This window comes from Venturia canescens, chromosome 5 (genome assembly GCF_019457755.1).
Source record: "Venturia canescens isolate UGA chromosome 5, ASM1945775v1, whole genome shotgun sequence".
Lineage (NCBI taxonomy): Eukaryota > Metazoa > Arthropoda > Insecta > Hymenoptera > Ichneumonidae > Venturia > Venturia canescens.
In genome coordinates this window covers 12,749,914-12,773,470 of record NC_057425.1, presented here as the reverse complement: position 1 = coordinate 12,773,470, position 23,557 = coordinate 12,749,914, and the positions used below count along the sequence as shown (strand labels likewise).

The 23,557-nt window shown below is 39.0% G+C and overlaps 2 protein-coding genes and 1 non-coding gene across 10 annotated transcripts in view; 1 reads left to right on the top strand and 2 right to left on the bottom strand.

Annotated features, from left to right (window-relative positions):
• crb (crumbs) overlaps positions 1-11,106 on the bottom strand; it is a 50,549-nt gene extending 39,443 nt beyond the window's left edge. For 3 of the 6 annotated variants that reach the window (XM_043418690.1, XM_043418692.1, XM_043418694.1), the window contains exon 1: positions 10,350-11,106. In XM_043418690.1, coding sequence (XP_043274625.1) covers positions 10,350-10,374 — 25 coding nt within the window. In that variant the 5' untranslated portion in view covers positions 10,375-11,106. The remainder of the gene's footprint in view (positions 1-10,349) is intronic. The other 3 variants (XM_043418695.1, XM_043418696.1, XM_043418691.1) reach the window with 2 other exon arrangements.
• A 906-nt stretch (positions 11,107-12,012) lies between these two features.
• On the bottom strand, positions 12,013-12,084 carry TRNAH-GUG (transfer RNA histidin (anticodon GUG)). Its single transcript has one exon. It is a non-coding gene; the product is annotated as a tRNA-His (tRNA).
• Positions 12,085-12,946: 862 nt separating this feature from the next.
• Positions 12,947-23,557, top strand: LOC122410770 (serine/threonine-protein kinase GG21441). 3 transcript variants are annotated; one of them, XM_043419183.1, is made up of 7 exons: positions 12,947-13,500; positions 13,653-13,704; positions 14,252-15,278; positions 15,693-15,870; positions 16,105-16,398; positions 17,126-17,368; positions 18,464-23,557. In XM_043419183.1, the coding sequence occupies exons 3-7, from the start codon at positions 14,257-14,259 to the stop codon at positions 19,889-19,891; spliced, it is 3,165 nt and encodes a 1,054-aa protein (XP_043275118.1). In that variant the 5' UTR covers positions 12,947-13,500; positions 13,653-13,704; positions 14,252-14,256; the 3' UTR covers positions 19,892-23,557. The 3 variants fall into 3 exon arrangements, with proteins under 3 accessions (XP_043275118.1, XP_043275117.1, XP_043275119.1); XM_043419182.1 differs by lacking the exon at positions 13,653-13,704 and having other exon boundaries at positions 12,948-13,500; XM_043419184.1 differs by lacking the exon at positions 13,653-13,704 and having other exon boundaries at positions 12,949-13,500; positions 18,467-23,557.

Sequence of the window (23,557 nt, the reverse complement as noted above, 5' to 3'; positions counted from 1 at the left end):
GGATTCAGCCGCACAATTCCATTTTTTTTTATGATCACGTACACACTTGTGCCAGAGGTTAAAATTAACGCGAAAAGAAAAAAGAGCGTTAATGCTAGTTTCATAAAATTAACACACGAATCGATGTCTTGTTTGATTTTTATTTGATAATGAGCAATTCGAATGAAAAGTGACGTGGGCCGGAGCAGTACTTTTAACACATATTTAAACATAATTTGTACCGTTCCAATCGACGTGTCGAATGTTGCCGATTTTTTTGGATTAGATCAATTTATAATAGTAAAATTGTGAATTGCTAATAAAATACTTGTTCTCTGTACTCTGTTCTTGTCATAAATTTAAGTGCCGCACGTAACTCAAATGCCAACTCGATGGTTCCCATAGGAATGAATATTCCGAATAACTATTAAACGCTTGGCCTCGAATTGATATAATAAATTTTAATGCTGCATCGGTGATTTGCAGCGGTTTCTTATTTCTCACGTTTTATTTGAATTTTTTTTTCACTTTCCAAAATTGCTGATTCGTACGTTTTTTTGAATAGACGTATTTTTACACTTTTCGTGATCCGATCAGGAAAGAAGGGACCATCAACGTGTACTTGTTCCTTCGATTACTCGAGTGCGTGCTCGCGTCGAATCGGAATTACGCTCACTTCTCGATCGGGCTCGATTTTTCGTAAAGTTGTTCAAAAACTTCGGAGAGCTTCCTGTGCCAGCTGAGAATCGTCGCAACGACGAAAGCAAACCGATCGATCCGGGGTCGAGGGCGGTGGAGATCGCAAGCGGCGATCGTAGCCACGAGTAAATTCAGCGAGTTATTTTTGCTTGACTTATTCCGAAACGGGTAAAAGGTTAATTCGTGTAATTTGGATTAGATCTGAATGTTTGGCGAATGGTGTTAAGGAGAGGGCGCTGGATTAGCGAGTTACGGAGTCGGAAGCCTCGCCCGCGTGGATATAAACTCGCAGGCGAAGAGACAAGCCGAGCAGAGGCGACGCGAATGCACACAAGTGGGTGTAATATTTCGCGTTGGGTATGAATCGCGATCGAGTGCACTCGCCAAGTCGCTTCCACACGCGGAGCAAATACGGAGGGTAAGCTCTTCAGGCCCGTGTCACGCGTGAAACGCTTCAGTCCTCGCGTTATTAACGCGTCGTCGAATTCCATAACTCGTCGTGCCTGTGTGTGTGTGTTTGTGTGTGGAGTGTCATCGAGATTACGAAAACGAAGTGACACGGGAGAGCGCGCAGTGACATGAGAAAAATAAAGTTTCCAATTCCAATTCCGCGGGAGAAACGCGCGTCAACGACAAACCATAACTTCGAGGGAGACTCACTCGCATCGAAAGTTTGATCGAACAAACATTTTTTCATCGATCGAATCAAATGCGATTATCTGTAATTGGACAGCACTTGGATTCGAAAGTTTTTTTATAGAGAGTTTTTACTATTAGATTTTCTGGGGCACGAGCGATGACAGGGTGCCTAGCAGACTCTGAACAATAAATTCTCTGACTTTTACCGGTTTTCGAGGTCAGAATACTCATTTTTCCATGACCGATCCTAGCCAGATCTATCCGTTCAATGGAGAGATAAAATTCTATGGAATTGTTCATTCATTTTTAAGCAGTTTTGGGTAAAGGTATTGGAATATACGAGCACAAAAATAATCCATCAGCATAGTAATAAAACTTGATATTAAACAATAAACATGAGAGTGTGCTCGCAGTCCTATAAGTTTTTTTATAAGAAAGAGGTCGACACGCGGAGCCCTTTGTCGTTAGAGTCAGAGTCACTTTTTCGACCACTGCAATGCACGACACTGAAGTTTCCAACGTTGGAGTCCAACGAAATGAACGAAAAAAACGTTTCTAATTCACCAATTTTTTATTTCACGAATCGTTGGTGCAGCTTGAAAAACTACGAATCGGAAATTTGGCAGGGAACAAAATAGGAGAATTACTGGAATTATTGGAGAGTTTTTTTCGATCATTTCGTTGGACTCCAACGTTGGAAACTTCAGCGTCATTGCAATGCTCAGTTATTCGATAGATTTCTTAGAGTAAAGTTCATTCAATAAAATAATACATAATTGCTCTGCTTAAAGTTTGTGCCATTTATTTCGAAACCTGCTTCCATAATCCAATGGAAGGAATAACAATAAATATTATAAAAATACGTTATAAGTAAGAGAGCTGAAAAAATTGAAAAAGGATTCGAAAACTGATTATCTCGAGCAGTTATTTTATTTGTTCACAAAATTTTTAATCATTTTTTCTTACATTTAAATAACAGCGTTTGAAGGACTAGCGACAAATAATCGCCCTTTTATTTCAATTATACTCGTGAATATGAGAACAAAGGAAATCAAGAACTCGTAAGCACGTCGAAAGATTATGTCCAAGTCAGAGGTTAGTTGAAAAATAAATTATTCGGAATAAAATTTACGAAATTTTCGAAAACTCCGAAAAATCACAAATTTCTCGGACTTTTCCCGAAAGTTAAAATTCCCTGATCGCTAGAGACCCTGGATGAAGAATCGAATACGAAATGATAAAAATAATGCTGATAATTTATTGAAAAGTCATGCGAATACGGAAAGAATTCGTGCCAAGATTTTATAAACTGAAATACTCGGGTGAGACGCTGGCGCCGAGGATGCTCGCACGCAGGCAGCGTTGGTCTCTCGCTGCGTTGCTCATCTCTCCACAAAATCCATTGAAACCTCCACATTGCCCTCGACAAGTGGCTCTGTCCTATTTCTCTTTAGTCCAGCACGCAGTCTTTGAAATAGACAATCGGCAGAAGGCTCTTAGGGTGAAAACGAGAGCGAAAGAATCGTTTGTTATTTCTATCGTATATCGCGAGGGCCATTTTTTGTGAAGCCGGGTGTTTTGAGGAGCATTTTTTAGCTGGGAGGAGCGTGGAACGATATTTCGTGGAGAGGAAAAAACCTTGCTGCGGGGCCTGGAGTGTTTCGAACGGACTTTTTTGTACTTTGCAACATCGCGCGTTTGATACTCTCCAGACGCTCTTTTTGCGAGCATCGAAAAGAAGATTTTTCCCCCATTTTAGTCTCTCCCTCCCTCCGCACCCGAAGACAGGAAAGGGAAACGAATGGAAAGACCAATTTCGAGATCTCGTTACAAATTCAGCAGGAATTTCGTCCTCGAAGACAAAAGGAAAAATATCAAGCAGCGAAAAGCTGACCATGCATATTCATTTCGGCTGAAGATTTATTGCAGAAAAGAGTGTCATGGCAGCGAATAAATTGAATAAAATTTCTCTCTATTCGCCCTCTCGATCCGACTTTTCCGGTTGCTTTTTTTTACACTCTCTCTCTCTCTCTCTCCCCCTCGTAATAAATCTGTAGTACGAGGCTGCAGTGTTTGTCAAACGCATATTTGGCCGCGCGGTGCTCGCTTCCGCGGCCGCGTGTACGAATACGGATTTGCTTACATTGGCATAATCACAGCCCCATAGAATTTCCATTTTATTGCAAAGTTGTATCTCCTTTGTTGCCTCCTTTCCACGAGGATACTTTTTTCACTCGATCAAATATTCGTCAATAGATTTTGGCAGATTTATTTGCACACGAAGAGGGATCTCGATACGAACGACGAAGCTTCCTGTTCGTCGACGAATGTTGATCAGGCGAGTCAGGTTCTTTGGTAAAATGACACCACTCATAGGTGCATTTTTACCACGAAAATTCTCCAAGTCCCTCGTAACTGTAACCGCAAAGTACAAAAGCGTTTTCTCCTCAGGCAAATCTTTGCTCATCGTGACAAATTGATGCTGAGATAAGTGATAAGAAAGCGCACTTGTTCACACGTCAGTATGGAAACGATTCCTATTCCGCTGACACTAAACACACTCGAGCGAGAACCGCGTTGCACCGCCGTGTCCACAAAACCGCGCGTTTGGCTGACGCGCGTAGAAATATGATAAACGAAGAGAGAAACAGTTGATGGCAAACTCTGTGGAATTTCCATTTCCCGTTTTAATCGACTCATTAAGCAACGTGACTGAGGATCACATTAAAGTCAAATAATCACAATAAAGTGTGTGTGTGCGCTCGATCAGAACAAACGAATTGGAGCACTGCCCTAGAACCGGACGCTTTATTACGATGTCAAATTCCCAGGACGATGACAAGTATCGCAACGCTTTGTTATAGTTTCGGGAATCATTTCCCAATTATATTCGAAAATGAAATAATGATTTCGGGGCAGGTGGAATCGCTTGGAGTGCAACGAAAGAAAAGTCTTATTTCTGGCAGTATTACGCAGCGATGCAAACCGTCGACGCTGTGAGGGCGCTGCATGGAGCCGAACGCTCGAAAAAATGTGGCCAAATAATGATTTTTATCCCGGAAAATGTTCATGAAAGAAAACAAACCGAAAACTTGCAATAAAAGAGATGAAAAGATTGAAAAACTCAACGAGAATGTCGCCTCTTTTTGACACACTTTTTTGTATCTCGCGGCTTGTTTCTCGAAATTGACAGAAGACACGATAAAAACCATTAAACGATCGTTCGCGCTCTTAATATTTCGAAATCGAGTCCCATTATCCGATATTCGTGTCTCAATGCAACAAAACTTTTTCCCCACATTTTGTATTCATGAAGAAATGATTTTGAGAATCCATGTCGATGTTGCCCGTCTCAACTCTCTGGAGATTTCTCGTTCTCGGAGGGCTCTCAATCCAAACGCCTTCGGGGCCAAAGAAATGCGGATCGCTGAACAAACTTTCCTCACCAAAAATATCGGAATTTACGACGCCGAAGTTTGCAACGTTCGAGTCCAACGAAATTCACATCGGTTCAAGTGTAAAAACCTAAAAACTGCGAATTCGGCAGCCAACGAAATTGGACAATCCCTGAAATTATTGGAGCCTTTTTTACATCATTTCGTTACACTCCAACGTTGCAAACCCCGTCATAAAAATATCGGAATTTGCTTACTCGAGCCTCCGAAGCGTCCGAATTCGATGGTGCAACGAAAAAGTGAGTAAAACTTTTCTTCTCTTGATGTAAAATACGAAAATTTAGCCTCGAATGAGTAATTCACATTTACCGAAGGAAAGGCTTCCACGCGAGGATTCGGTCGATGGGCATGGGGAACGCGCGGAAGTCCACCGCCGCATGTGTTTCTCGCCACAAGTCGCGATATTGTGAGTTTTCACAGGTGTGCAAGCGTACTGGAGTACTATTTCGTGTGGTTTCGAGGTGCTCGTTGTGCGGGGAGTTTATTTGTGTGCGTGTCCCCCGGGCGTCGGAGGCGTCGTCGTATTTGCAGCGTTTAGTTGAATCACCTGAGCATGAAGGAGAAAGAAGGATGCATGGGAAGAGAAGAGATCGCGAGGGCTGTCATAGTCGGTGCGCTTCGTCACGTGGGTGGGTGCGTGCGTATTTTCTGTATGTGTATCGAGCGGGAGACTTTTCCACCTGTTCGGTGGAGAGCAGCGGCTTGTGACGGTGGCGAAATATTCCAAATTTTGTTTCTGCGGGCTCGTCGAACCGTTGCGCGGAGCTTTCCGGGTGTTTGAGCCGGTGGAATGCGGGAAATCACGAAACTCGGGCATTATCTTTCGTGCAAATATTTGTTTTTCCACGGCATGATGAGCGCTGCTTGATGAAGGTAATTTAGAACGCTCCGCGCGCGGTTACGTGCTGGGCCCGGGCAAAGGGGGGCTGCAAATTCTCATTCATTTTTTCCCTCGCGATTCCCTGCTCGCGGGTTTCGCTCGTTTATTCTCGTATGCGCAAAATTGCGGGCCGATTTCCCGACACTTTCGGCGTCTCGCGTGCTTCGAATTGTGTGTTGTTGTTGTTCTTCGTTTTCGCACATTTGAAAAGAGGATTAAGAAAAGTACGTACAACGCGGAGCTTTTTACGGAGTTGGCCAACACGCGCGCGCCTGCGAGCGATTTCTTTATCTCAATTCCTCGCGATCGATCGCTGTCTCGTCATCGAAATTCACTCTTCTTTTTCTTCCCCTCTCGCTCTCTGCTATATCTAATCTTTCGCGAGGTTCGAGAGTCCGTATTAGAACGTCGAGTAGCGAATTAATAATATCTCAGGCTGCTTGAAATCGACGCTGAATGGAACGGTCGATTGGGGAATTAAATCTGCGATGGAACGACGAAGATTCAACGACCTCTTTCTACTTTCGCTCGCAAAACGTCCATTTTTTAAAATCCATCGATAAAGAACGCGCGCGTATCTAATCAATCGATTTTCGACCGAAAATATATTCAGTTTCGTCTCGTTCATTTTCGTTGATGGAATCATTTAACGGAAAGAAACGAACGACGCTGAAGTTTCCAACGTTGGAGTCCAACGAAATGAATGAAAACAAAATGATACATCCATCAGTTTTTTATTTCACGAATCGTAATTGTGTAGATTGAAAAACTACGAAGTATAAATTCGGCAGGAAATAAATTAGAGAATTGCTGGAATTATTGAACAATTTTTTAGATAATTTCGTTGGACTCCAACGTTGGAAACTTCAGCATCATAAGAAACGAAACAAAGTTGCTTAAATTCAAAGGAGAATGAATTATTTTTAAAAATTTTAATTGAAAAATTAAAATAAAGAGAACACAAGATTTTTAAAACATTGAAAAAATTTGAAAAAAAACCACATGTTGCTTCCGCAGCATTGAACAGTGCATTGAAAATGCCCTGTTTTCATATTGTTAGCTTAAAATTGAAAAAAAAAAAAAAATTGAAAAAAAGAGAAAATTTGAAAAAAAGTGCATTGAAAATGCATTATTTTTACATTCTTAGCTTAAAGAAGTTGAGGCATTGGAAAGAAAATGATGTCATCGCTTTGAAACCGATTGCACCTTATATAAAGTGAAGTGTAAAAAAAAAAATCAGTTAAATTTTCAGACAGTTTAGGAGCGTCGTTATGCTGAGAAAAATCAATAAAAATTTGGGCCTTTTAAAAATGATGCTAAAAATATGAATTTTTTTGGGCAACATGAGCGAGGCTTGCTGATTAATGTCAATTTTTTTTTTCAGATTTATTAGGAGATTTGCTGAGATTATATGAATAATAATCCGTTTCCCGTGCAGTTTTTCGAAGCTAGGATCGTCACCGCCCGTGTTTTCGACTGAGCTTTCACCAGTTTTTCGTCTTTCTTTCCCCGACTCTTCTTTAAAGTGTACGCAACATTGCCAAACAGTAAGCTGGCCTAACTTTTGAAAGGTACAGTTCATAATTTTTGTGTTAAAAAAATGACTGTACGGCCTCAACTTCCTTGAAATTAAAAAAAAAAAAAAAAAAAAAAAAGAGAAAAAAATGTTTGAAAAAAAGCAACATGTTGCTTGCACAGCATCAACCGTTTGCATTCTTAGCCACGACGTGGCGGCGGTACGTCCCTGAACGACTCGGATCGACCGACAAGGATTTTCCTTCGGTGGTGCGCATTCAACGGGACTTTTTCCGAAAGGAAAAGAGAGTGCGAAAAGCACTTTATCACTTAGCGCTATTGAGTTTGTCTCGCTTGAGTGAAAAGGAGGCTGAACAAGGCGAAATAAATCGCTTACAGCTCTCCGTGAATGGATTCAGCGCCCTCGCGACGACGAATTCTTTGCAAATTCCAATAATTGAATAATTTTAAATAAAAACTCTTGAAATCCGAATCTACTTTGCTTTTAGCGCTCGTCATTATTTTCCCTTCATTTATACTACCCGCTCGTTTTGACGACTCGAGTAAAAATTTATTGGCCGCGAAACGCGACTTCCATTCGTTTATTCACTCATTCTCGCGTGCGCCCCCCCCCACCCGTCCAGCAATTTTTCGCAACGTTATTTTATTCGATACTCGTTTATTCGCTCAACCGAAGCTCCACGAATAAAACACATAATTTTCGTTGCCGGTTCCACAATCAATTTGAACATTATTTTCTTTCTCATTATCGGATGTTGGAAGCGTTGAAATTTACGACGCTGAAGTTTCCAACGTTGGAGTCCAACGAAATGAATGAAAATAAAATGATTTATCCATCAGTTTTTTATTTCACGAATCATAATTGTGTAGATTGAAAAAATACAAAGTACAAATTCGACTGGAAATAAATTGGAGAATTACTGGAATTATTGGACAGTTTTTTAGATCATTTCGTTGGACTCCAACGTTGGAAACTTCAGCGTCATTGAAATTTCGAGGATAATAATTCTGAGGCCTTTCTAAAACGTAAACAAAGGTTTTTCACTCGAATATGAAGAGCGCGGATAACGAGCGTCAGAGGAATGTCGCAGTAAATGAGCGTTAGACCAATTTATCTCGCCTGACGAAGTTTTCCTGGATTAAAATAAAAATGAGCGCGCCGCGCGAAGCGAAAGAGTTTTCATTCGTTTGTTTCCAATTGCGCTCGCGTACGGTTACTTCGGAGATTTTTTTTTAATTTTACATCGCTCGGAGCTCAATTTTCGAGGCCAGTGTCCCCGGACACGAGGAAGAAAGACATTAAAACGAGAGCGAAACGAGCACGGAAAATAATGGAAAAAAATAAGGAAAAATGAGGGACAGGATTGAAAAAAGGAGAACTGAAAGTTTCCCTTTTCCGTGGCAAAGAGAATCGCTGGATTTCGTGAAACGTCGAGGAAAGACTTTTTTCGATCAACGTTGATGAAAAAAAACATCCTTAAATTGTGCACTTTGACTTAATTTCAAAAACACCGTTCACTTCACAAATTTCAATGAATAATCCCGCAATTGCGATAGAAAAGAAAATTATTTCGAGGAACAAATGACAAAAGTCGTTCTTCAACGGATTTCGACTAATGACACCGGGTCAAAGCACTGCTCAACTTTCGACACGATGTGCTGAATAAGCAAAGAATTTCGTTGAGAGAACACTCATATAGATGCGGAGATAAAAAAAAAAAAATGTGAAAAAAGTCCCGCACAGAATAGAAAGCAATAAAATTTTTTTCATTTTTATTCATCTGGTACTTGTAAAAATTGAAAAAAAAATTTCATCACCTTGGATTCCTCGGCTTAAAGCCAAATTTCAGAAATAATATTACCGATTCGTTCAAATCCGTGGACAAAAATGAAAAGAAAACATAATATTCGAACGATGCAAATGTCAGTGTCAAAATTGACGTCGTTGGAAAACAACGTTCAGCTCCAAAAATTTTGACACTTGAGAGAATTTTAAAAAATGTCAAGGAAAATCCATGCTCAGAGTGTAATTTATATTGTACAGTAAAAATGGAAACGTAAGCACGGCTCAATGTGCACGCGCCCCGTCCTCGGCTAATGAGGCTTCTGTAAAGATTTGCCCAAATGCCTTGAGAAAATTATTCGAAACGTAAAATTGCACTGGAAAGAATTTCACAGGAGAGTAAATAACGAGCCAAGGCCCGAAGGGTCAGACGTTTGTCTGCCCGTCCCGAAATGCCCCATACACAGGTATACGCAGAGCAGTGGAGGCAACACACCATCAGGTGTGTGTATTTGTCGTGCAACGTGGTTCGGTTTCTTCACCTGTCACGCACTGCCACAGATGAGGGAGACTCAGAGAGAGTTTTCCCTCGACCCCTAATTTCCGAGCCCTAAACCACCTGCGTTTTATCGTATTTTCTCTTATTTTTTGTTCGAGCACGTCTTAAGCAGGGAATTTATGTGCTTGGATTCGTTAAAAAAAGACAATATTAAATGTCATTGATGAAAAGAGAGATTTGACGTCCAGTCTGTCACTTGCACAAAAATCATTATTTCGCAGCATCTTTTCGAGTTTTTATTAATCGAAACAATCACGATGGAAGAATTTACCGAATAAATAAATTGATGAAAGGGTTGGGTACGAAAAAATTGAGATTTTTATTGTCACCCGAAATTGCCAGTGTAAAAAGTAATAACGCAATATTTTATTCCTCATTTTTATGAAAGACCATCGTCTTTTTTTCGGTTACGATGAAAAACTCGTTGGTCCGAGATTCCACGAAGGAGAGACTCGAGAGAATCGGGAGTACAGGTACCCACACGAGAGAGGACACGGAGTAAGAGAGGCGGAGGAACGAGTCATCCGGTGTGTGTATACGGTGAACGCGAGAGCGTCGAATAAACGAAGAGAAAAAAAACGTATACGTATAACGTGTTTTTAGAGTGATATAATACGATGGAAAGTCCATTGGTATTTAATAACTATTATTTATTATAATAAAAGTGATAAATAATGAGGATTTATCGTGAGTCATAATTTCCACGATTGTAAACAAAAGTGTTTTCGTTTTATTCATTCCGAAAGTTAATATTCCACCTTCTGTCTAAACTCGCACGAACTATACCAAATAACTTGATAAGTAAGAGAAAAAACTCACCTGCGAGAACGTCGGGAACCCGCATATTTAATTCCTCGCGGATACTCCGCCTATCGTACAAAAAAAGAACGGAATGGAAAAAAGTACACAAAAAACTTCCTCGTTGCAGACAATCCAAAATGCCGCGTTTTCCCCTCTATCGTTTCACCCGTTAATTCCACACAGTGTGAACGAACTCGTCATGAAAAAAATTCGCGCACGCACACGCGTTAAAACGAAAACAAATAAAAAATAAAACCAGCTGAAGAAGTTGATTCTTACGATTTATAACGAGCGATACATCGTGGTACGAAGATGCGAACAAATCGCCGGCGTCCCAACGCGGTAAAACAGATTTTTATTCTTCGTATTTTTTTATTCCACTAGCGTGTCATGTGATCCGATCGTTCGTCTGAATTTTTTGGAGTGATTTATAACTACTCCAATCGCTATTGTGCCGTGGAAGCAGTACTCCCGTGTTTTTTTTTGTTATTTGTTACTCGTTTTTTTTTCGTTTCTCGCGATTTTCCCCGAACCGAAATCCATATCAGTCTCGCTGGAGGGGACGCACGGAACTGAAGTCGACGCGAAACGCGCTGGACTATGTAGCCTGCTCGCTCAGCGAGCGCCGTGTTTACCCCCACTACGAGACTACGTTTTAGAAGCCCCCGCGCGCTATGTTGTGTGATGCACGGTCTGCACGGTTTTGTATTATACGCAATCTTTCTCTTTCTGTCTTTCTTTCCCTCTGATCTTTTTCTTCCACTTTTTTCTTCGAGCTCTGTCTGTTTCCTCTTGCCCGTTTTTAATCCGCTCTCTCCGTTCTCTCACTCTATATACCTGCCTTTATCACGCCCCCCCTTCATGAAAAGAGTGCATAATTCTCTCCTTCCCTCTTTCTCGCGGGCTCACTTCTCACTCCTCTTTCGTCCTTATATTGTTTTGCAGCACGATCACCTTCGCGACGCGCGAACACGGACTATACACAAAACGCATCGCGCGCTGAACCGGAGGCTTTCATTCGACCCCGCCAGGTGCGTTGCGATCGGGGCCCCCTCGCTCCGTCTTTCTCTTATTCTCGCTCTGCTGACAACGGCGCTGAGCGGCGCATTTACCCTGGAGAATTTGCCAACGGAACGATTCGAAAAGTTTTGCAATTTCAAACTTTTTCAGTGTGAAACTTTGTCCTATTTATTTGAACAGCCTTTGATTTGGTGAACGCTTCATTTGGGGAATTCGCTCAAGGCTCAATTTGGGAATTGCACGTTTTTTTATTACAACTTCTTGCGAGGATTATTTATTCTCACTGTCGTCTTTGTCGGCTCACTCGAATTGGAATAAGACGAATACGTTTTTCCTCGCGTTTTTCAATAATACATAACACAGTGCTTTCATTATGAACTACGCCGCTGGTCCAAATCTCCGTGTAAAACATTATTAAATACACATATATCGTGAGTGGGCGTCTCTTACGGCTGTTCAACAGAGATTGGTTCTCCTGCGTTGTTGTATTAGCAGTCTGTTTATGTACTCGATATCATCAAATATTTTTTCTCATATTAAAACGTGCTCAAATTTGTATGATAAATAAATATTGTAAAATGCTGATTGCTATTTCTTGTTCGTAACAAAGAAGAAAAAGAAAAAAAAAACCTCCGCCGTGACAATGTCATCGATGAGACATTGCCGTGACCAGGATTCGAACCTGGGTTACTACGGCCACAACGTAGGGTCCTAACCACTAGACGATCACGGCTATCAGAGGAATTAAGAATCATAAATTATTTTTCTTACAGTAGCTCATTTTATAATTATCAATTTTCCTCCATAAATTCATTACTCATTATATTTATGTTCAACGTTTTTAATTCTATAACAACAAAAAAATTGTTTTCCGCAAATGTAAAGAAAATCGAGAAGTGCTCATTTAAATTGCATATCAATCGGGTTCAAATAAGTGCTAAATTATCTACTGCGTGCATGGAAACAAAGAAAAATGCAACTTCGTGGCATGTGAATTCAACAATGACAGTCACTTCGACGGTTTGTTTTGATTTATTATTTAAATTAACGGTTTTTATCGTTTCAATGACAATAACGCAAAGGTGGCGCCGCCAGACGACGAGTAAAAAAAGTTTTTCTGGTTTGTAGCTCAAAGTTCGGTCGGTAAATCATTTTTTGTCGAATCGAAATTTTGAAAAAAAAATTATATATTCACAGTTTCATCATTCGGAATGACATTTTAGAGAATTGAGGACATCCGTTATGTGCAATAAGTTTTTTACTTTTAAATTTTTGTCTTATTATAAAACTTGGTGCCTCAAAAAAATACAGAACGTTGAAACTATTATTTCATTCACAGAAAGAATATAATAAAAGCAGCATATAGGGAATCGTAATCAATATTTTCCCAGTGCATACTCATTTGGCATTCCGAGTGTTGTCAGAGTTAAATTTTTTAAGTACCGTAAAAATTACAACGTTTGAATACCCATCTAATCGTGAATACCATTCGCATCCTGTTCGGCTTCAAACATTCGTGGTTTGAAACAATTTGAAACATCTCTAAAATTATGACCAGATTTTTTTGTATACCCATATAAAGTTTTACGAGCTAAGAACTTTCTATATCGCTTGTCGCATTGTTGTGCTCTGTCTATATATGGAAATTGAAGTACAAATATTAGTAAAAGTTCGTATCATGACAGGAGCAAAGGTAGAGAAGTGTGGTAGATGAATTGGACTCGGTCAGTCGAGTTGGTGAAAGAGCGTCGGGAGTAGGAGTGTAGAAACGGATGGGAGGGAGGGGCGACCGCGACGAACAGCATCTTTTGCCGGACGTATGATATTCACCGCGTATCTCCGTGTTAGTCATTCGCATACGTGACACACATGCACAGCTCGATCATTACGTTTTCAAACCTATAACGTTCGCGTAAAAGCCCCGGTGATCCAGAGAGAGAGAAAGAGCTTTAGAAGTTGCATGTATCGCAGAGACATTCGTCTCCGGGTTTTCGCCCGTTAAAAATGTCAGCATACTGGTGATTCACTCGTCTCGCGATCTCTATCACGAATTCCAAAACAAACGCGAACGTGCCACACTATAGTTATTTTCCGAAAATTTATTGTTTTTGTTGTTGTTTTTTTTTTCTCATCAAGCAAGTGCACAGTGGTGAGTAAATTGTATTTCGTATTATCGTTGTCGAAAAGTAGTGAAAAATGTTTTAGTTTTCTTTCGTTTCGCTAGATAATCTATATCAGGAGAAAGCGCTTTTCACCAATCTCGCGTGTTTTATCGCGTTGTGCATATTTTTTTTTTTTTAGTATCATTTCTTTGGTGCTCATCATTGACATATATGGAGGTTAACCAGGGAAGGTTAGAACCAATTTTCCCTTCGTTATCACCCGGTCTTCCATGATAATTTTTCGTTATAGCAACTTGTCTCTCTTATCAAAATTTTAATTTTCGATTTCGGGTATTCTCCAATTGCCGTGATCAATGCCACTGCCTACATTTGTTTTTATCGCTCTTCCTCTATCGCAATGTTGACTTTTTGACTTTTTCATTTCATACCGAAAACTTGGGTTTTCAAAAATTTCGTGTGCCATTTTTTGACATATTTTCGTAGAATATGAACCCTTTGTAACTGAGATTACCGATTGAACTTTCGAAAATTTTTCGTTCGTTGCATCCAAGTTTCGTGCTGCCCATTCAACATTTCGAATTTTCATGATTATTTTGAAGTCTCGTGATTATCTTTTATTCAGTCATCATTAACCATCAAATGTGTTCGGAAAATATTTATCTATCGTTTTTTTCTCAAAATGACAGTTTTTTTACACCCAATATCTTTCACAGAATAAAATGTATGGGATTTCAAGTATAATCAATTGTGTTGGTGTGTGAAAAAACTAAAAATTAGGAACAATGGAAGAACCGTCGAGTGGAGGAGCATCACCATCACGGGACAGCATAAATTCTATAGATCCAGAAACTGGAAATTTAAGTCTCGGAAGTTCGTTGGATCGAGGATTGGCGGATGGGACATCAAAGATATCATTGGGGCTACCAAGAACTCCGCTGACGAATAAAGCCAAGAGGGTGCGTTTCTTCAGGAACGGAGACAAATTTTATACGGGTGTTGTGATGGCTGTCACTCCTGAGAGATATCGCAATTTTGATAGTCTAGCATCAGATCTAACACGAGCGCTTGTCTCAAGCGTTACTTTGCCTAACGGAGTGAGGTCAATTTACACAATGGATGGAAGAAAAGTTCAGACGGTGGGAGATCTGGAGGATGGAAAATGTTATGTAGTTTCTGGGCAGGGAGAAGCTTTCAAAAAAGTTGAGTATTCTGCGTCCAAAGTTGGAAGAGGAAGCTCTCTGTCGGGTTTGCCCCAATCACCAGCTGGCACAGGGAGACAAATAAGCGCGATTCCTGCTTGTGTTAAAGCGAGAATTGTTACAATTGTGCGAAATGGTTCCAAGCCTAGAAAAGTAGTGCGCCTCTTATTGAACAAAAGAAATTCGCCGAGTATCGATCACGTTTTCGAGGCGATAACGGATGTGGCCAAATTGGACTCTGGTGCGGTCAGACGGGTCTGCACGATTTCTGGAAGACCCGTTATCACTCTGGAACAATTTTTTGAAAGCGACGATATTTTTGTTGCTTATGGTTTGGAAAAAGCAAATCCAGAGGATTTCGAGCTTGACAGTGAAGAATCGAAATTCGTCCAGAGCTTCAGGCGTGGACCGTGGATCTCCAAACGACAGAGTGGACCCATGCCCGTCATGCCCAGAAAAGCTGGTAAACGGAATCCCAATGCTCCTCAAGTCCGAACTCCTAGTCCATCTTCTCTTATACTACCTCAACCTCTGAGGTTTCAATACGCCGTTGGACATGTTATTGGAGATGGCAACTTCTCCGTCGTTCGACATTGTATTCACAAGTAAGTAGAAAAGATTTCTATTCGCAAACAGACAATTGAACATCGATGATAGTTTTTCGTAATATTTGCAAGATTAGAATTCTAATCTTTGAACGTTATTTCTAGTTTATTTATTTATTTATTTAACATCATGATGGGCACGTAGTACATTTTTCTTATGAAATTTTTATTTCTATAATTTGCTTCAAAGTGAGCAGAGTCTGAAAACAAGAAGTGTATAAAAAGAATAAAAACACTTTCTGCTCGAAAAAGATTAGAAAATACTGTACACCAAAATGGAATTGTTATCAGATAAATTTTTGAGATTTTTCCAAACGAGTTTTGATTCGTTTAGGCTTGAGGATAAATTACTCGCCCTAAAAGCCCGTTAACTGTATAAATTGGATATATTGCAACATCGTGTATCGATTTCAGAGCGACGGGTGCTGAGTACGCGATGAAAATCGTTGATAAATACAAATGTAAGGGTAAGGAGACGATGTTGGCGAGCGAAGTTGCGATTTTGCGACAAGTATGTCATCCGAACATAATCAGCTTGATCGGTGAGCAGGAGACGGTCGACCAGCTGTTCTTGGTTATCGAACTCGTCAAGGTAAACTCGAATTTTCTTCAATATATAAGCTCTCCAGTTTTTTTTTTATTACGGTTTTTCCGAGAGCAGGAATTTCATATCTATTTGCGACAAAACAAATTTTAACGGAAGATATAAAAACATTAAAGTGATTAGAAATTTGACGAAAATAAGGAAGGCTTTTGGACTTTCATTCGATATTAACTGAAAATTACTGTTGAATTTAATGATTAATGAATAATTATCGATTCACAGGGCGGCGATTTGTTCGACGCGATATCAGCGGCAACGAAATTTCCAGAGGCTGAGGCAAGCGTAATGATAAGTCATTTGACCTCAGCACTGGCTTATCTGCACTCTCATCAGATAGTTCATCGTGACGTAAAGCCTGAAAATCTGTTAGTCGAGCTAGAGGGTAGTCGAGTGCGATGTCTGAAGCTCGGTGACTTTGGATTAGCTCAGGTCGTTCATGAAACTCTTTATACCGTTTGCGGCACACCCACGTATGTCGCGCCAGAAATTCTCGCTGAAAGTGGCTATGGCCTCAAGGTAAATTGCATTAAAAGAAAAAAAGCATTAAAATAAGACAGAAAGAGAAAGAAACGGAAAAAGGGAACGAACTCAATTAATTCGCGTAATAAGATTGAATGTTTCGTAACTGCATGAAGTCGTGAGTCAAAGGTTCCTCGAAGGAGAAAAAAACTTTTCACGGCAAAAACGGTCTCGCTAATGTTCGATAAATCACGCGATCGAGAAACTCGCTTGACGTACACGTTCGATATATGGACAGACCGCTTCCTACTTGAGCGGACTTAATCTTTAAATTTTGTATTCCAGCATCAGTGAACTTCGGGGTACACCTTTGACGAGCTCATTTTATTTTTTTTTGTCATTTCTTTTTACAACGACTTCGGGATCGGAATATAAAAGAACTGAGAATATTCAGGCTCATTTTGGAGCTTCAGCGATTCAATTTTTGTTTTTATATCAAAGATTGCCTCATCCCAATGCAACAGACTTTAGTTTTTAAAATTTCTTCCCATTTTCCCGCAGATTCCGATTGTTGGAATAGGTTGACATTTTAGGTTTCTTACAGCGTGAGAATTAAAATGACAAAAACATTTTTTTTATTTCATTACAATTCCATACAAACTCCCATGTACATAATTTCACGTAATAATTTTGTCTGTATTTTAATAATTTCTTCGTGAAGAATTAGCTACGATTATTTTGGTGCTGCGTACTTTGAAGAATTGGTTCTGTATTTTTTTTCCAGATTGACGTGTGGGCGGCCGGTGTAATTTTGTATATATTGTTGTGCGGTTTCCCGCCTTTCATTTCGCTTGAGAACGATCAAGAGGAATTGTTCGAGCGTATTTTAAGTGGTCAATACGAATTCACTGCCCCATATTGGGATCACGTTTCGGATTCAGCGAAGCAGTTGATATCGAACATGCTGCAGGCGCAGCCTGAGCTCAGATTTAGTGCTGAGGATGTCCTCGACCACCCGTGGCTTGTGGTAAAGATCATTCCATTATTTCACGTTTTCCTCTCTAGTGTGGCAAAAACGAGGGATCCATTTATAGTAAAAAACTGTTCCTTAATTGTAAAGGTTTTGTAAATGTAATTATTTACAGTTTTTGTTACCGACCGTGATATTTCACCTCGGCGTATTGTTGCCTCAATTATCTTGGTATTAGCACAATAAGTTAAATTTAATGCACGGCTTTAAATCTTACATCGTTTACCACTAGTCGTTCATTTTCTCCTTCATTTTTCACAAATGCTTAGTAAACTTTTTTTTTCTATGAAACAGCACATTTCCTTCGTGGATGTTTATTGATGTATCATTGAATCACGCACAATCTCGCTATCATCGAACTGTAGACACTCGTTACTTCTTCCGCAATACACGCGCTTTTTGTGGGCTTTTCGTACTTTTGTATCAGAGCACGAGTTATCTGAGGATCAATTTTCTCTAATATAGTTCATCTTTGATCTCTTTTTTATTTTTATTTTGAAAAAAATCAATTTTCGATCAAATGTCAAAGGAACTGAACTTTGTTCCAAACTGTAACTAAAATTTCTTTTTCATCCAATTGACTTGAGACTCGTGAATAGTCAAATAATGAAAAGTATTTTTTTTAGCATTCCCTTGAAACGTCGACATTTAAAAAAGCCGTATTGTATTTTGCATCTTTGGTTGAGGAAGACGGGGCTTTTTTGTTATTAAAAATAGCACAGAAAAGAATTTATGAAGATTATTAATATTGAAAACGCCAATGAATGTTCAAGATATTTGATATTTTCTTTGAATCGAGCTTGCAGTAAATCACATTCTTGTCCGTGAATATGTAGAAATTAAACGAATCGAAGATCGGGAGATAAAAATGAAGTAATGATCAATTGTTGATCATTCATTTTTGAAATATCGAAATTTTTACCTATTCCACACATGTAAAATTCAATAGAAAAAAACAAGACGGCTATTTTTTTTTTGTATGAAAGCACGTAAAATCATGCAAGCAAAGCTTAAACGCAATGTAGTGGTTTGTCCGTATCTGTAGCGGTGCTTTTCTTTTCTTTTTTCCCGTCTACGCCTCTGTGACATCAGCAGAGATTTCTAGGAGGCGACCAAACCGTATCAGGAGGAGGAGCAGCCATCGAATCGTCGAAGCAACACAGGAATAAGCAGTGTCAGCCGTTAAGACTGGCGACGTTCGAGTTCGATTACAAAAAGAGACGATTCGATGCTGGCGATCGATGCGACAACGAGAACGTATACAACTCGAACGATTTCGTTAAAAAGATCGAAGTGGAGACCGGGTGGGTCGATGTAAAAGAAAAAGTGTCGAAGAACAAGAAGACTGTTGAGAATAGTAACGTCGAGGATTATCGTAATCTCGACGAGATTGATAACGGTAATCGTGATAACGGAGAAGAGCCACTTTCCTTGAGTGCTGACGGTCTTCGTGACATTCGTGATCTGACGAGTTCGTTACACGACCTCGTTATTAATATAGACGAGAATCACGGCAATGGGACTTCGAGTGAGGAAACGAATAGAACGGGAAGAGAGGATAATTCGACGGCGCATCTCGAAAGTCCCTTGTCGTCCTCTAACAAACATTCCGTGAATCGTAGAAACGGAAATTCACTAACAAATCTTCATTCCAAACCGTCGACGGAAACAAAGGACTCGGACGAGTTGAAAATCGGCAACGAACTACATTGCAATACACCGAAAACGGGCAAACGCACGAATGATCGTACCCCCCGTGTAAAACGTACGATTTTTTGTAAAATTGGTAATTTCGTTAGGAACGGTTCGAACGGAAGCAGCTCGAATGAGCGGGAGCATAAAACCACTGGCGGTGATATATCGGTCGATCGTTCCGAACCCGAGAATTCCGAGACTAGGAGATCCATTGGCACGATCAATAATCGTCAAATAAAACCACCGAACGAATATCATTTTTCTAAAACATTAAGGCCGTCGTTAATCCCTGTACAGAGTAATGGGCAAACGAGAAATTCCGTTAGAGGTGTTGAATTGTCAAGAATACCGATAATCGATGGTGTTAAACTTCGGGAGAAGAAAAACGTCGCTGGCACGACACCGACGAGTCATTTGAAAAAATCAATTAGAGCGGCGCGTAGATCGGCCTTGGAAAATGTTCGGAGATGTAGTTCGACCGATGAATTGAGGGACGAACAGCAAGAACTGAACACAGCGAAAACGAAACGTTTCAGTCTTTATTACACGCCTCAACCGGCGAGAAAAAATTACGAAACGGACAATAAAATCTCGAGAACAATTAGTAAAACATCGAATAGTACGGGCAGCAGACCAACTAGTTGGAAAACACCCGAACCTAGTAAAAAAATGGCTGATGATATTTCTCGAATCAACGGACAAAAAGACTCTTATAGAAATCGAAAATCCGTCGTTGAATCCTCCACCGTCGCTAGTAGGAACAAATCCAGTCGCCAAACTGTTCACACCCGAAATTCATATTTACCAACCGGAAGGACGAAGTAAATCGTTACGTGACTAAATCTTAATTGCTCGTTTGTTACTCGTGAACGATTATTCACAATCGAAGCTCGAAAAAAATATGTAATTGTCGGGGATATGAAATTCCGTTCGAGCTCAAAAATTTTAGCGAACCAGTTCGAAATCAGATGCAGCGGTGAAATTTCTTCCTAGTTTAATTTTTCGAAAATTTTGGACCTCCGATTTTTAGTGTGTATCATAATTTTACGATTGTATTCGAATTGATCCAGTGGATTCTAATCGTTATTTGTTAAGTTCGTTGCAACGACATAATATTTTTTCAGTTTTTTTGGCTTTAGTTTTTGTCGAGATTACAATGTTATAATTTGATTCAATAAATCTATTTCTTAAATTTAGGAAAATTTTCGTCATTCAATTAGGCTGAATATGAAAATTTTGAAAATTCGACAAATTGTTCAAATAAATTGGTGTTAACAGCGATTGTCCTCCCTTGTTCGTGTAACTAAAAACGTATTTTTAAAATGTAAAAGTGAAAAATTTCGAAACTTTTTGGAAACAAAAATCACCAATTGTATTCTTGATATCAGACTGATTCGTTATAAAAGTATTCTTGATTAATTCTCGATCTTAAGGTTACAATTTTTTTAATGTAATTAATTTAAGCTCATAATCATAGTTCGTTCGTGTGCCTCGACGCTTATGGATCCGTGTAAAGAAAAACACATTTATTATTTGTCCCGAGGACAAGCCCCGATTCGTCGAATTTATGGCCGAGCCGCCGTTAAGTATAAAATAATGAAATTGTCCGACCGGTTGAAAATCATTCAAAATGTTTTGTCAGGTACGAAAAAAGTAGGCATCACTGTTGAAACATTTTGAATGGTTTCTACTCAAACGGGCAGTGTTCAGTGCAATTTCGTGACTCCAAAATAAATAAGAATAAGAAAATGAATAAAAAAATTTTAAGGGGTGATTGATCGCCGTTAAATTAAGAAAATTTTAAGATGACAAAAGGTCGAACGTGTGAGACCGAAATCGCGATATACAGAAGATTTTTAATTATTGAAACGATACACAAAAAAATTGAACAGCGACCTGAACGGGAAGTCATTTTAAAATGATAAATTTCTACGTTATTATTATCCAAATTGACAATTCAATTGTTTTTGAAATTTTATTATCAATTTGTTGGAAAAACTTCCGAAATTCTGGGAATCGAGAACAAATTTGTAAAAACTTGTTCAGTTTTTTTTATACGTGAAAAAGTAAGCAAATTTTTTTTTCTCATGAACGTGGATATGGCAAAAAAACTTTCGGTCAACTTCGTAGAAGCTCAAATGTTTTTTTTGCAAATGAAATCATAGATATACTAACGTCGGTGTAAGAGAAAATCAGTGACGAGGATTGTGAAACATTTCGAAAACAGCGGTGCAGAGGAGAGTCAGTCAAAACGAGGAAAAATCATGAAAAGCTTGAGAAAAAAAAAACGAACACAAAAAATAAAATGAAAAATCGTCATGCGATCCGTGAGAGGAGGTAGAATAAATATTTTTATAAATAGTCATGAAAAAAACGAAAAAGCGTAATTTTCAAATGATCAAATGGTGATCAACTCAAATATGAATCTTAAAAATCTTGTTTCGTTTCTTCTCGTACGAGGATCTAACAAATGTGAAGACAAGGACGCTGAAGTTTCCAACGTTGGAGTCCAACGAAATGAATGAAAATAAAATGATTTATCCATCAGTTTTTTATTTCACGAATCATAATTGTGTAGATTGAAAAAATACAAAGTACAAATTCGACTGGAAGTAAATTGGAGAATTACTGGAATTATTGGACAGTTTTTTAGATCATTTCGTTGGACTCCAACGTTGGAAACTTCAGCATCGTGTGAAGACATAGAAAAACGTGAGCAGCGAAAAAACGTGAAATTGTACTCTGAAACAAAAAATAGTGTCGTAAAATTGTACGAGAAGCGACGAACCGATTTTCTGTGCTCTTCGAGTAGAAAAAAAACTATAAATAACGTCTCCCTGCCAAAGTTCGATGACTCGTTGAATAAATGGGAAAGGAGCTTAACGAGCTTGAGAGACGAAGGAAGGGCCGGGGAGGGGGGGGGGGGGGGAAGACGAAGAGAAAAATCTAGAGACGAAACGAGAAACACATAGAAAAATATATAAATAACGTAGAATATTTTTTACATTTATTTTTGTAGTAACAATGGACCGATAATTCCGTCTCAACGAAAGTTGCCGCTCCTCGTCACTGCCTTTACGAAGAATAAAACGTTACTACCTGCCGTTAGCGCGTATTCAATTTTTCTAACGTCGATGGAAAAATGAAGAAATAATTGAACAAACTCCCGGTTTGTTCATTTATTTCCACGAATCGGAAAATCAAATGAAATATAAATTCGAAATTTTGCTCTTAGAATAGCAATTATCGGTGTGAAATATCACTAAATGTGTAGCATTTTACGTTGCACAATATTTATAAAAATATATACATATATACAATGCATTTGTGTATATGCGAATATACAAATGTATCCATATATATGTGTGTATATATATTTGAGATGTAATTTTTGTAATTCTAAGCGGTGCAAATAATCGACAATTAAATTAGGTTAAACATGTGCCCATATGGGCTGAAACCAGGCAGCAATTTTCAAAAAATTTTAATATGCTATAGCCTTCGCTCAAATATCGCAAAATTAGCAATTCTGGTGATAATTCCCTATGAAGTTATTGGAAGTAAAAGACTTGAGAAAATTACCAACTGTTTAAAAGTTCGTTATCTAACGATTTATAATAAAAAATTGATGCCTTCCCGAATTAAAAGGCTTTGTGATATTTGATAACTCGGAGCTGCTTTTTTGGGGAGACAGAGCAGAGGCAAATTTTTGAAAATTGCTACGTGGCAATGTAGTTCATAGATATTGAAGACGAAAACGTGATTCACGCCAAATATTGAATGAAATGATGATGAAAGAAGAAAACTGTCATCTCAAATGTATTTATATCATAGTATTATTATCATTATTATTATTATTATTATTATTATACGCCAAGAACTCACCGAAACGAATAAAATCCGACGTTTTACACTATTTTTTATCAACTCAACAATTGTTAATTTTCGTGGAAACGAATGCTCCGTGGTTTTGCCCAATATTTACAAACTGTTTGTCAGCCTGACCGTGTGATATTTTGTAAAAGCAAATTTTCCATTTTGCCGTTGAATTCGGCGATATTCTAAAATTGAAATCAACGTCGTTAGAGGCAGCACTGCACAACGTTGGAATTATACGCGATATGTGAAATGTCCGATAGTTTGTTAGTGAATTCACCTTCGTACATGTGGATAACAATGTTTTGAAAAAATTCTATGTCTAAAAAGTGTTTCGAAATTTGGTAGGAAGTAGCAACGTTTTGTAGAACATGTTTTAGGTACGAATGATCTTTGTATCATTGCTTTGTGTACAACACCAAATTTTTTCATCCGAAGACCATCGCGCGTTGTTTCCGCTGGCTCCCACCAACCGTCAACTCGAAAAATACGAGCCCCGATAAACGTGCCATCAAACACGACGACTGTGGAGCAAACAATTGTAAAAAATTTCCGTTTTGTATACACAATTTATTGACCGCAGGCAGATCGCAATTAAAAGACAAGTAAGAGGAA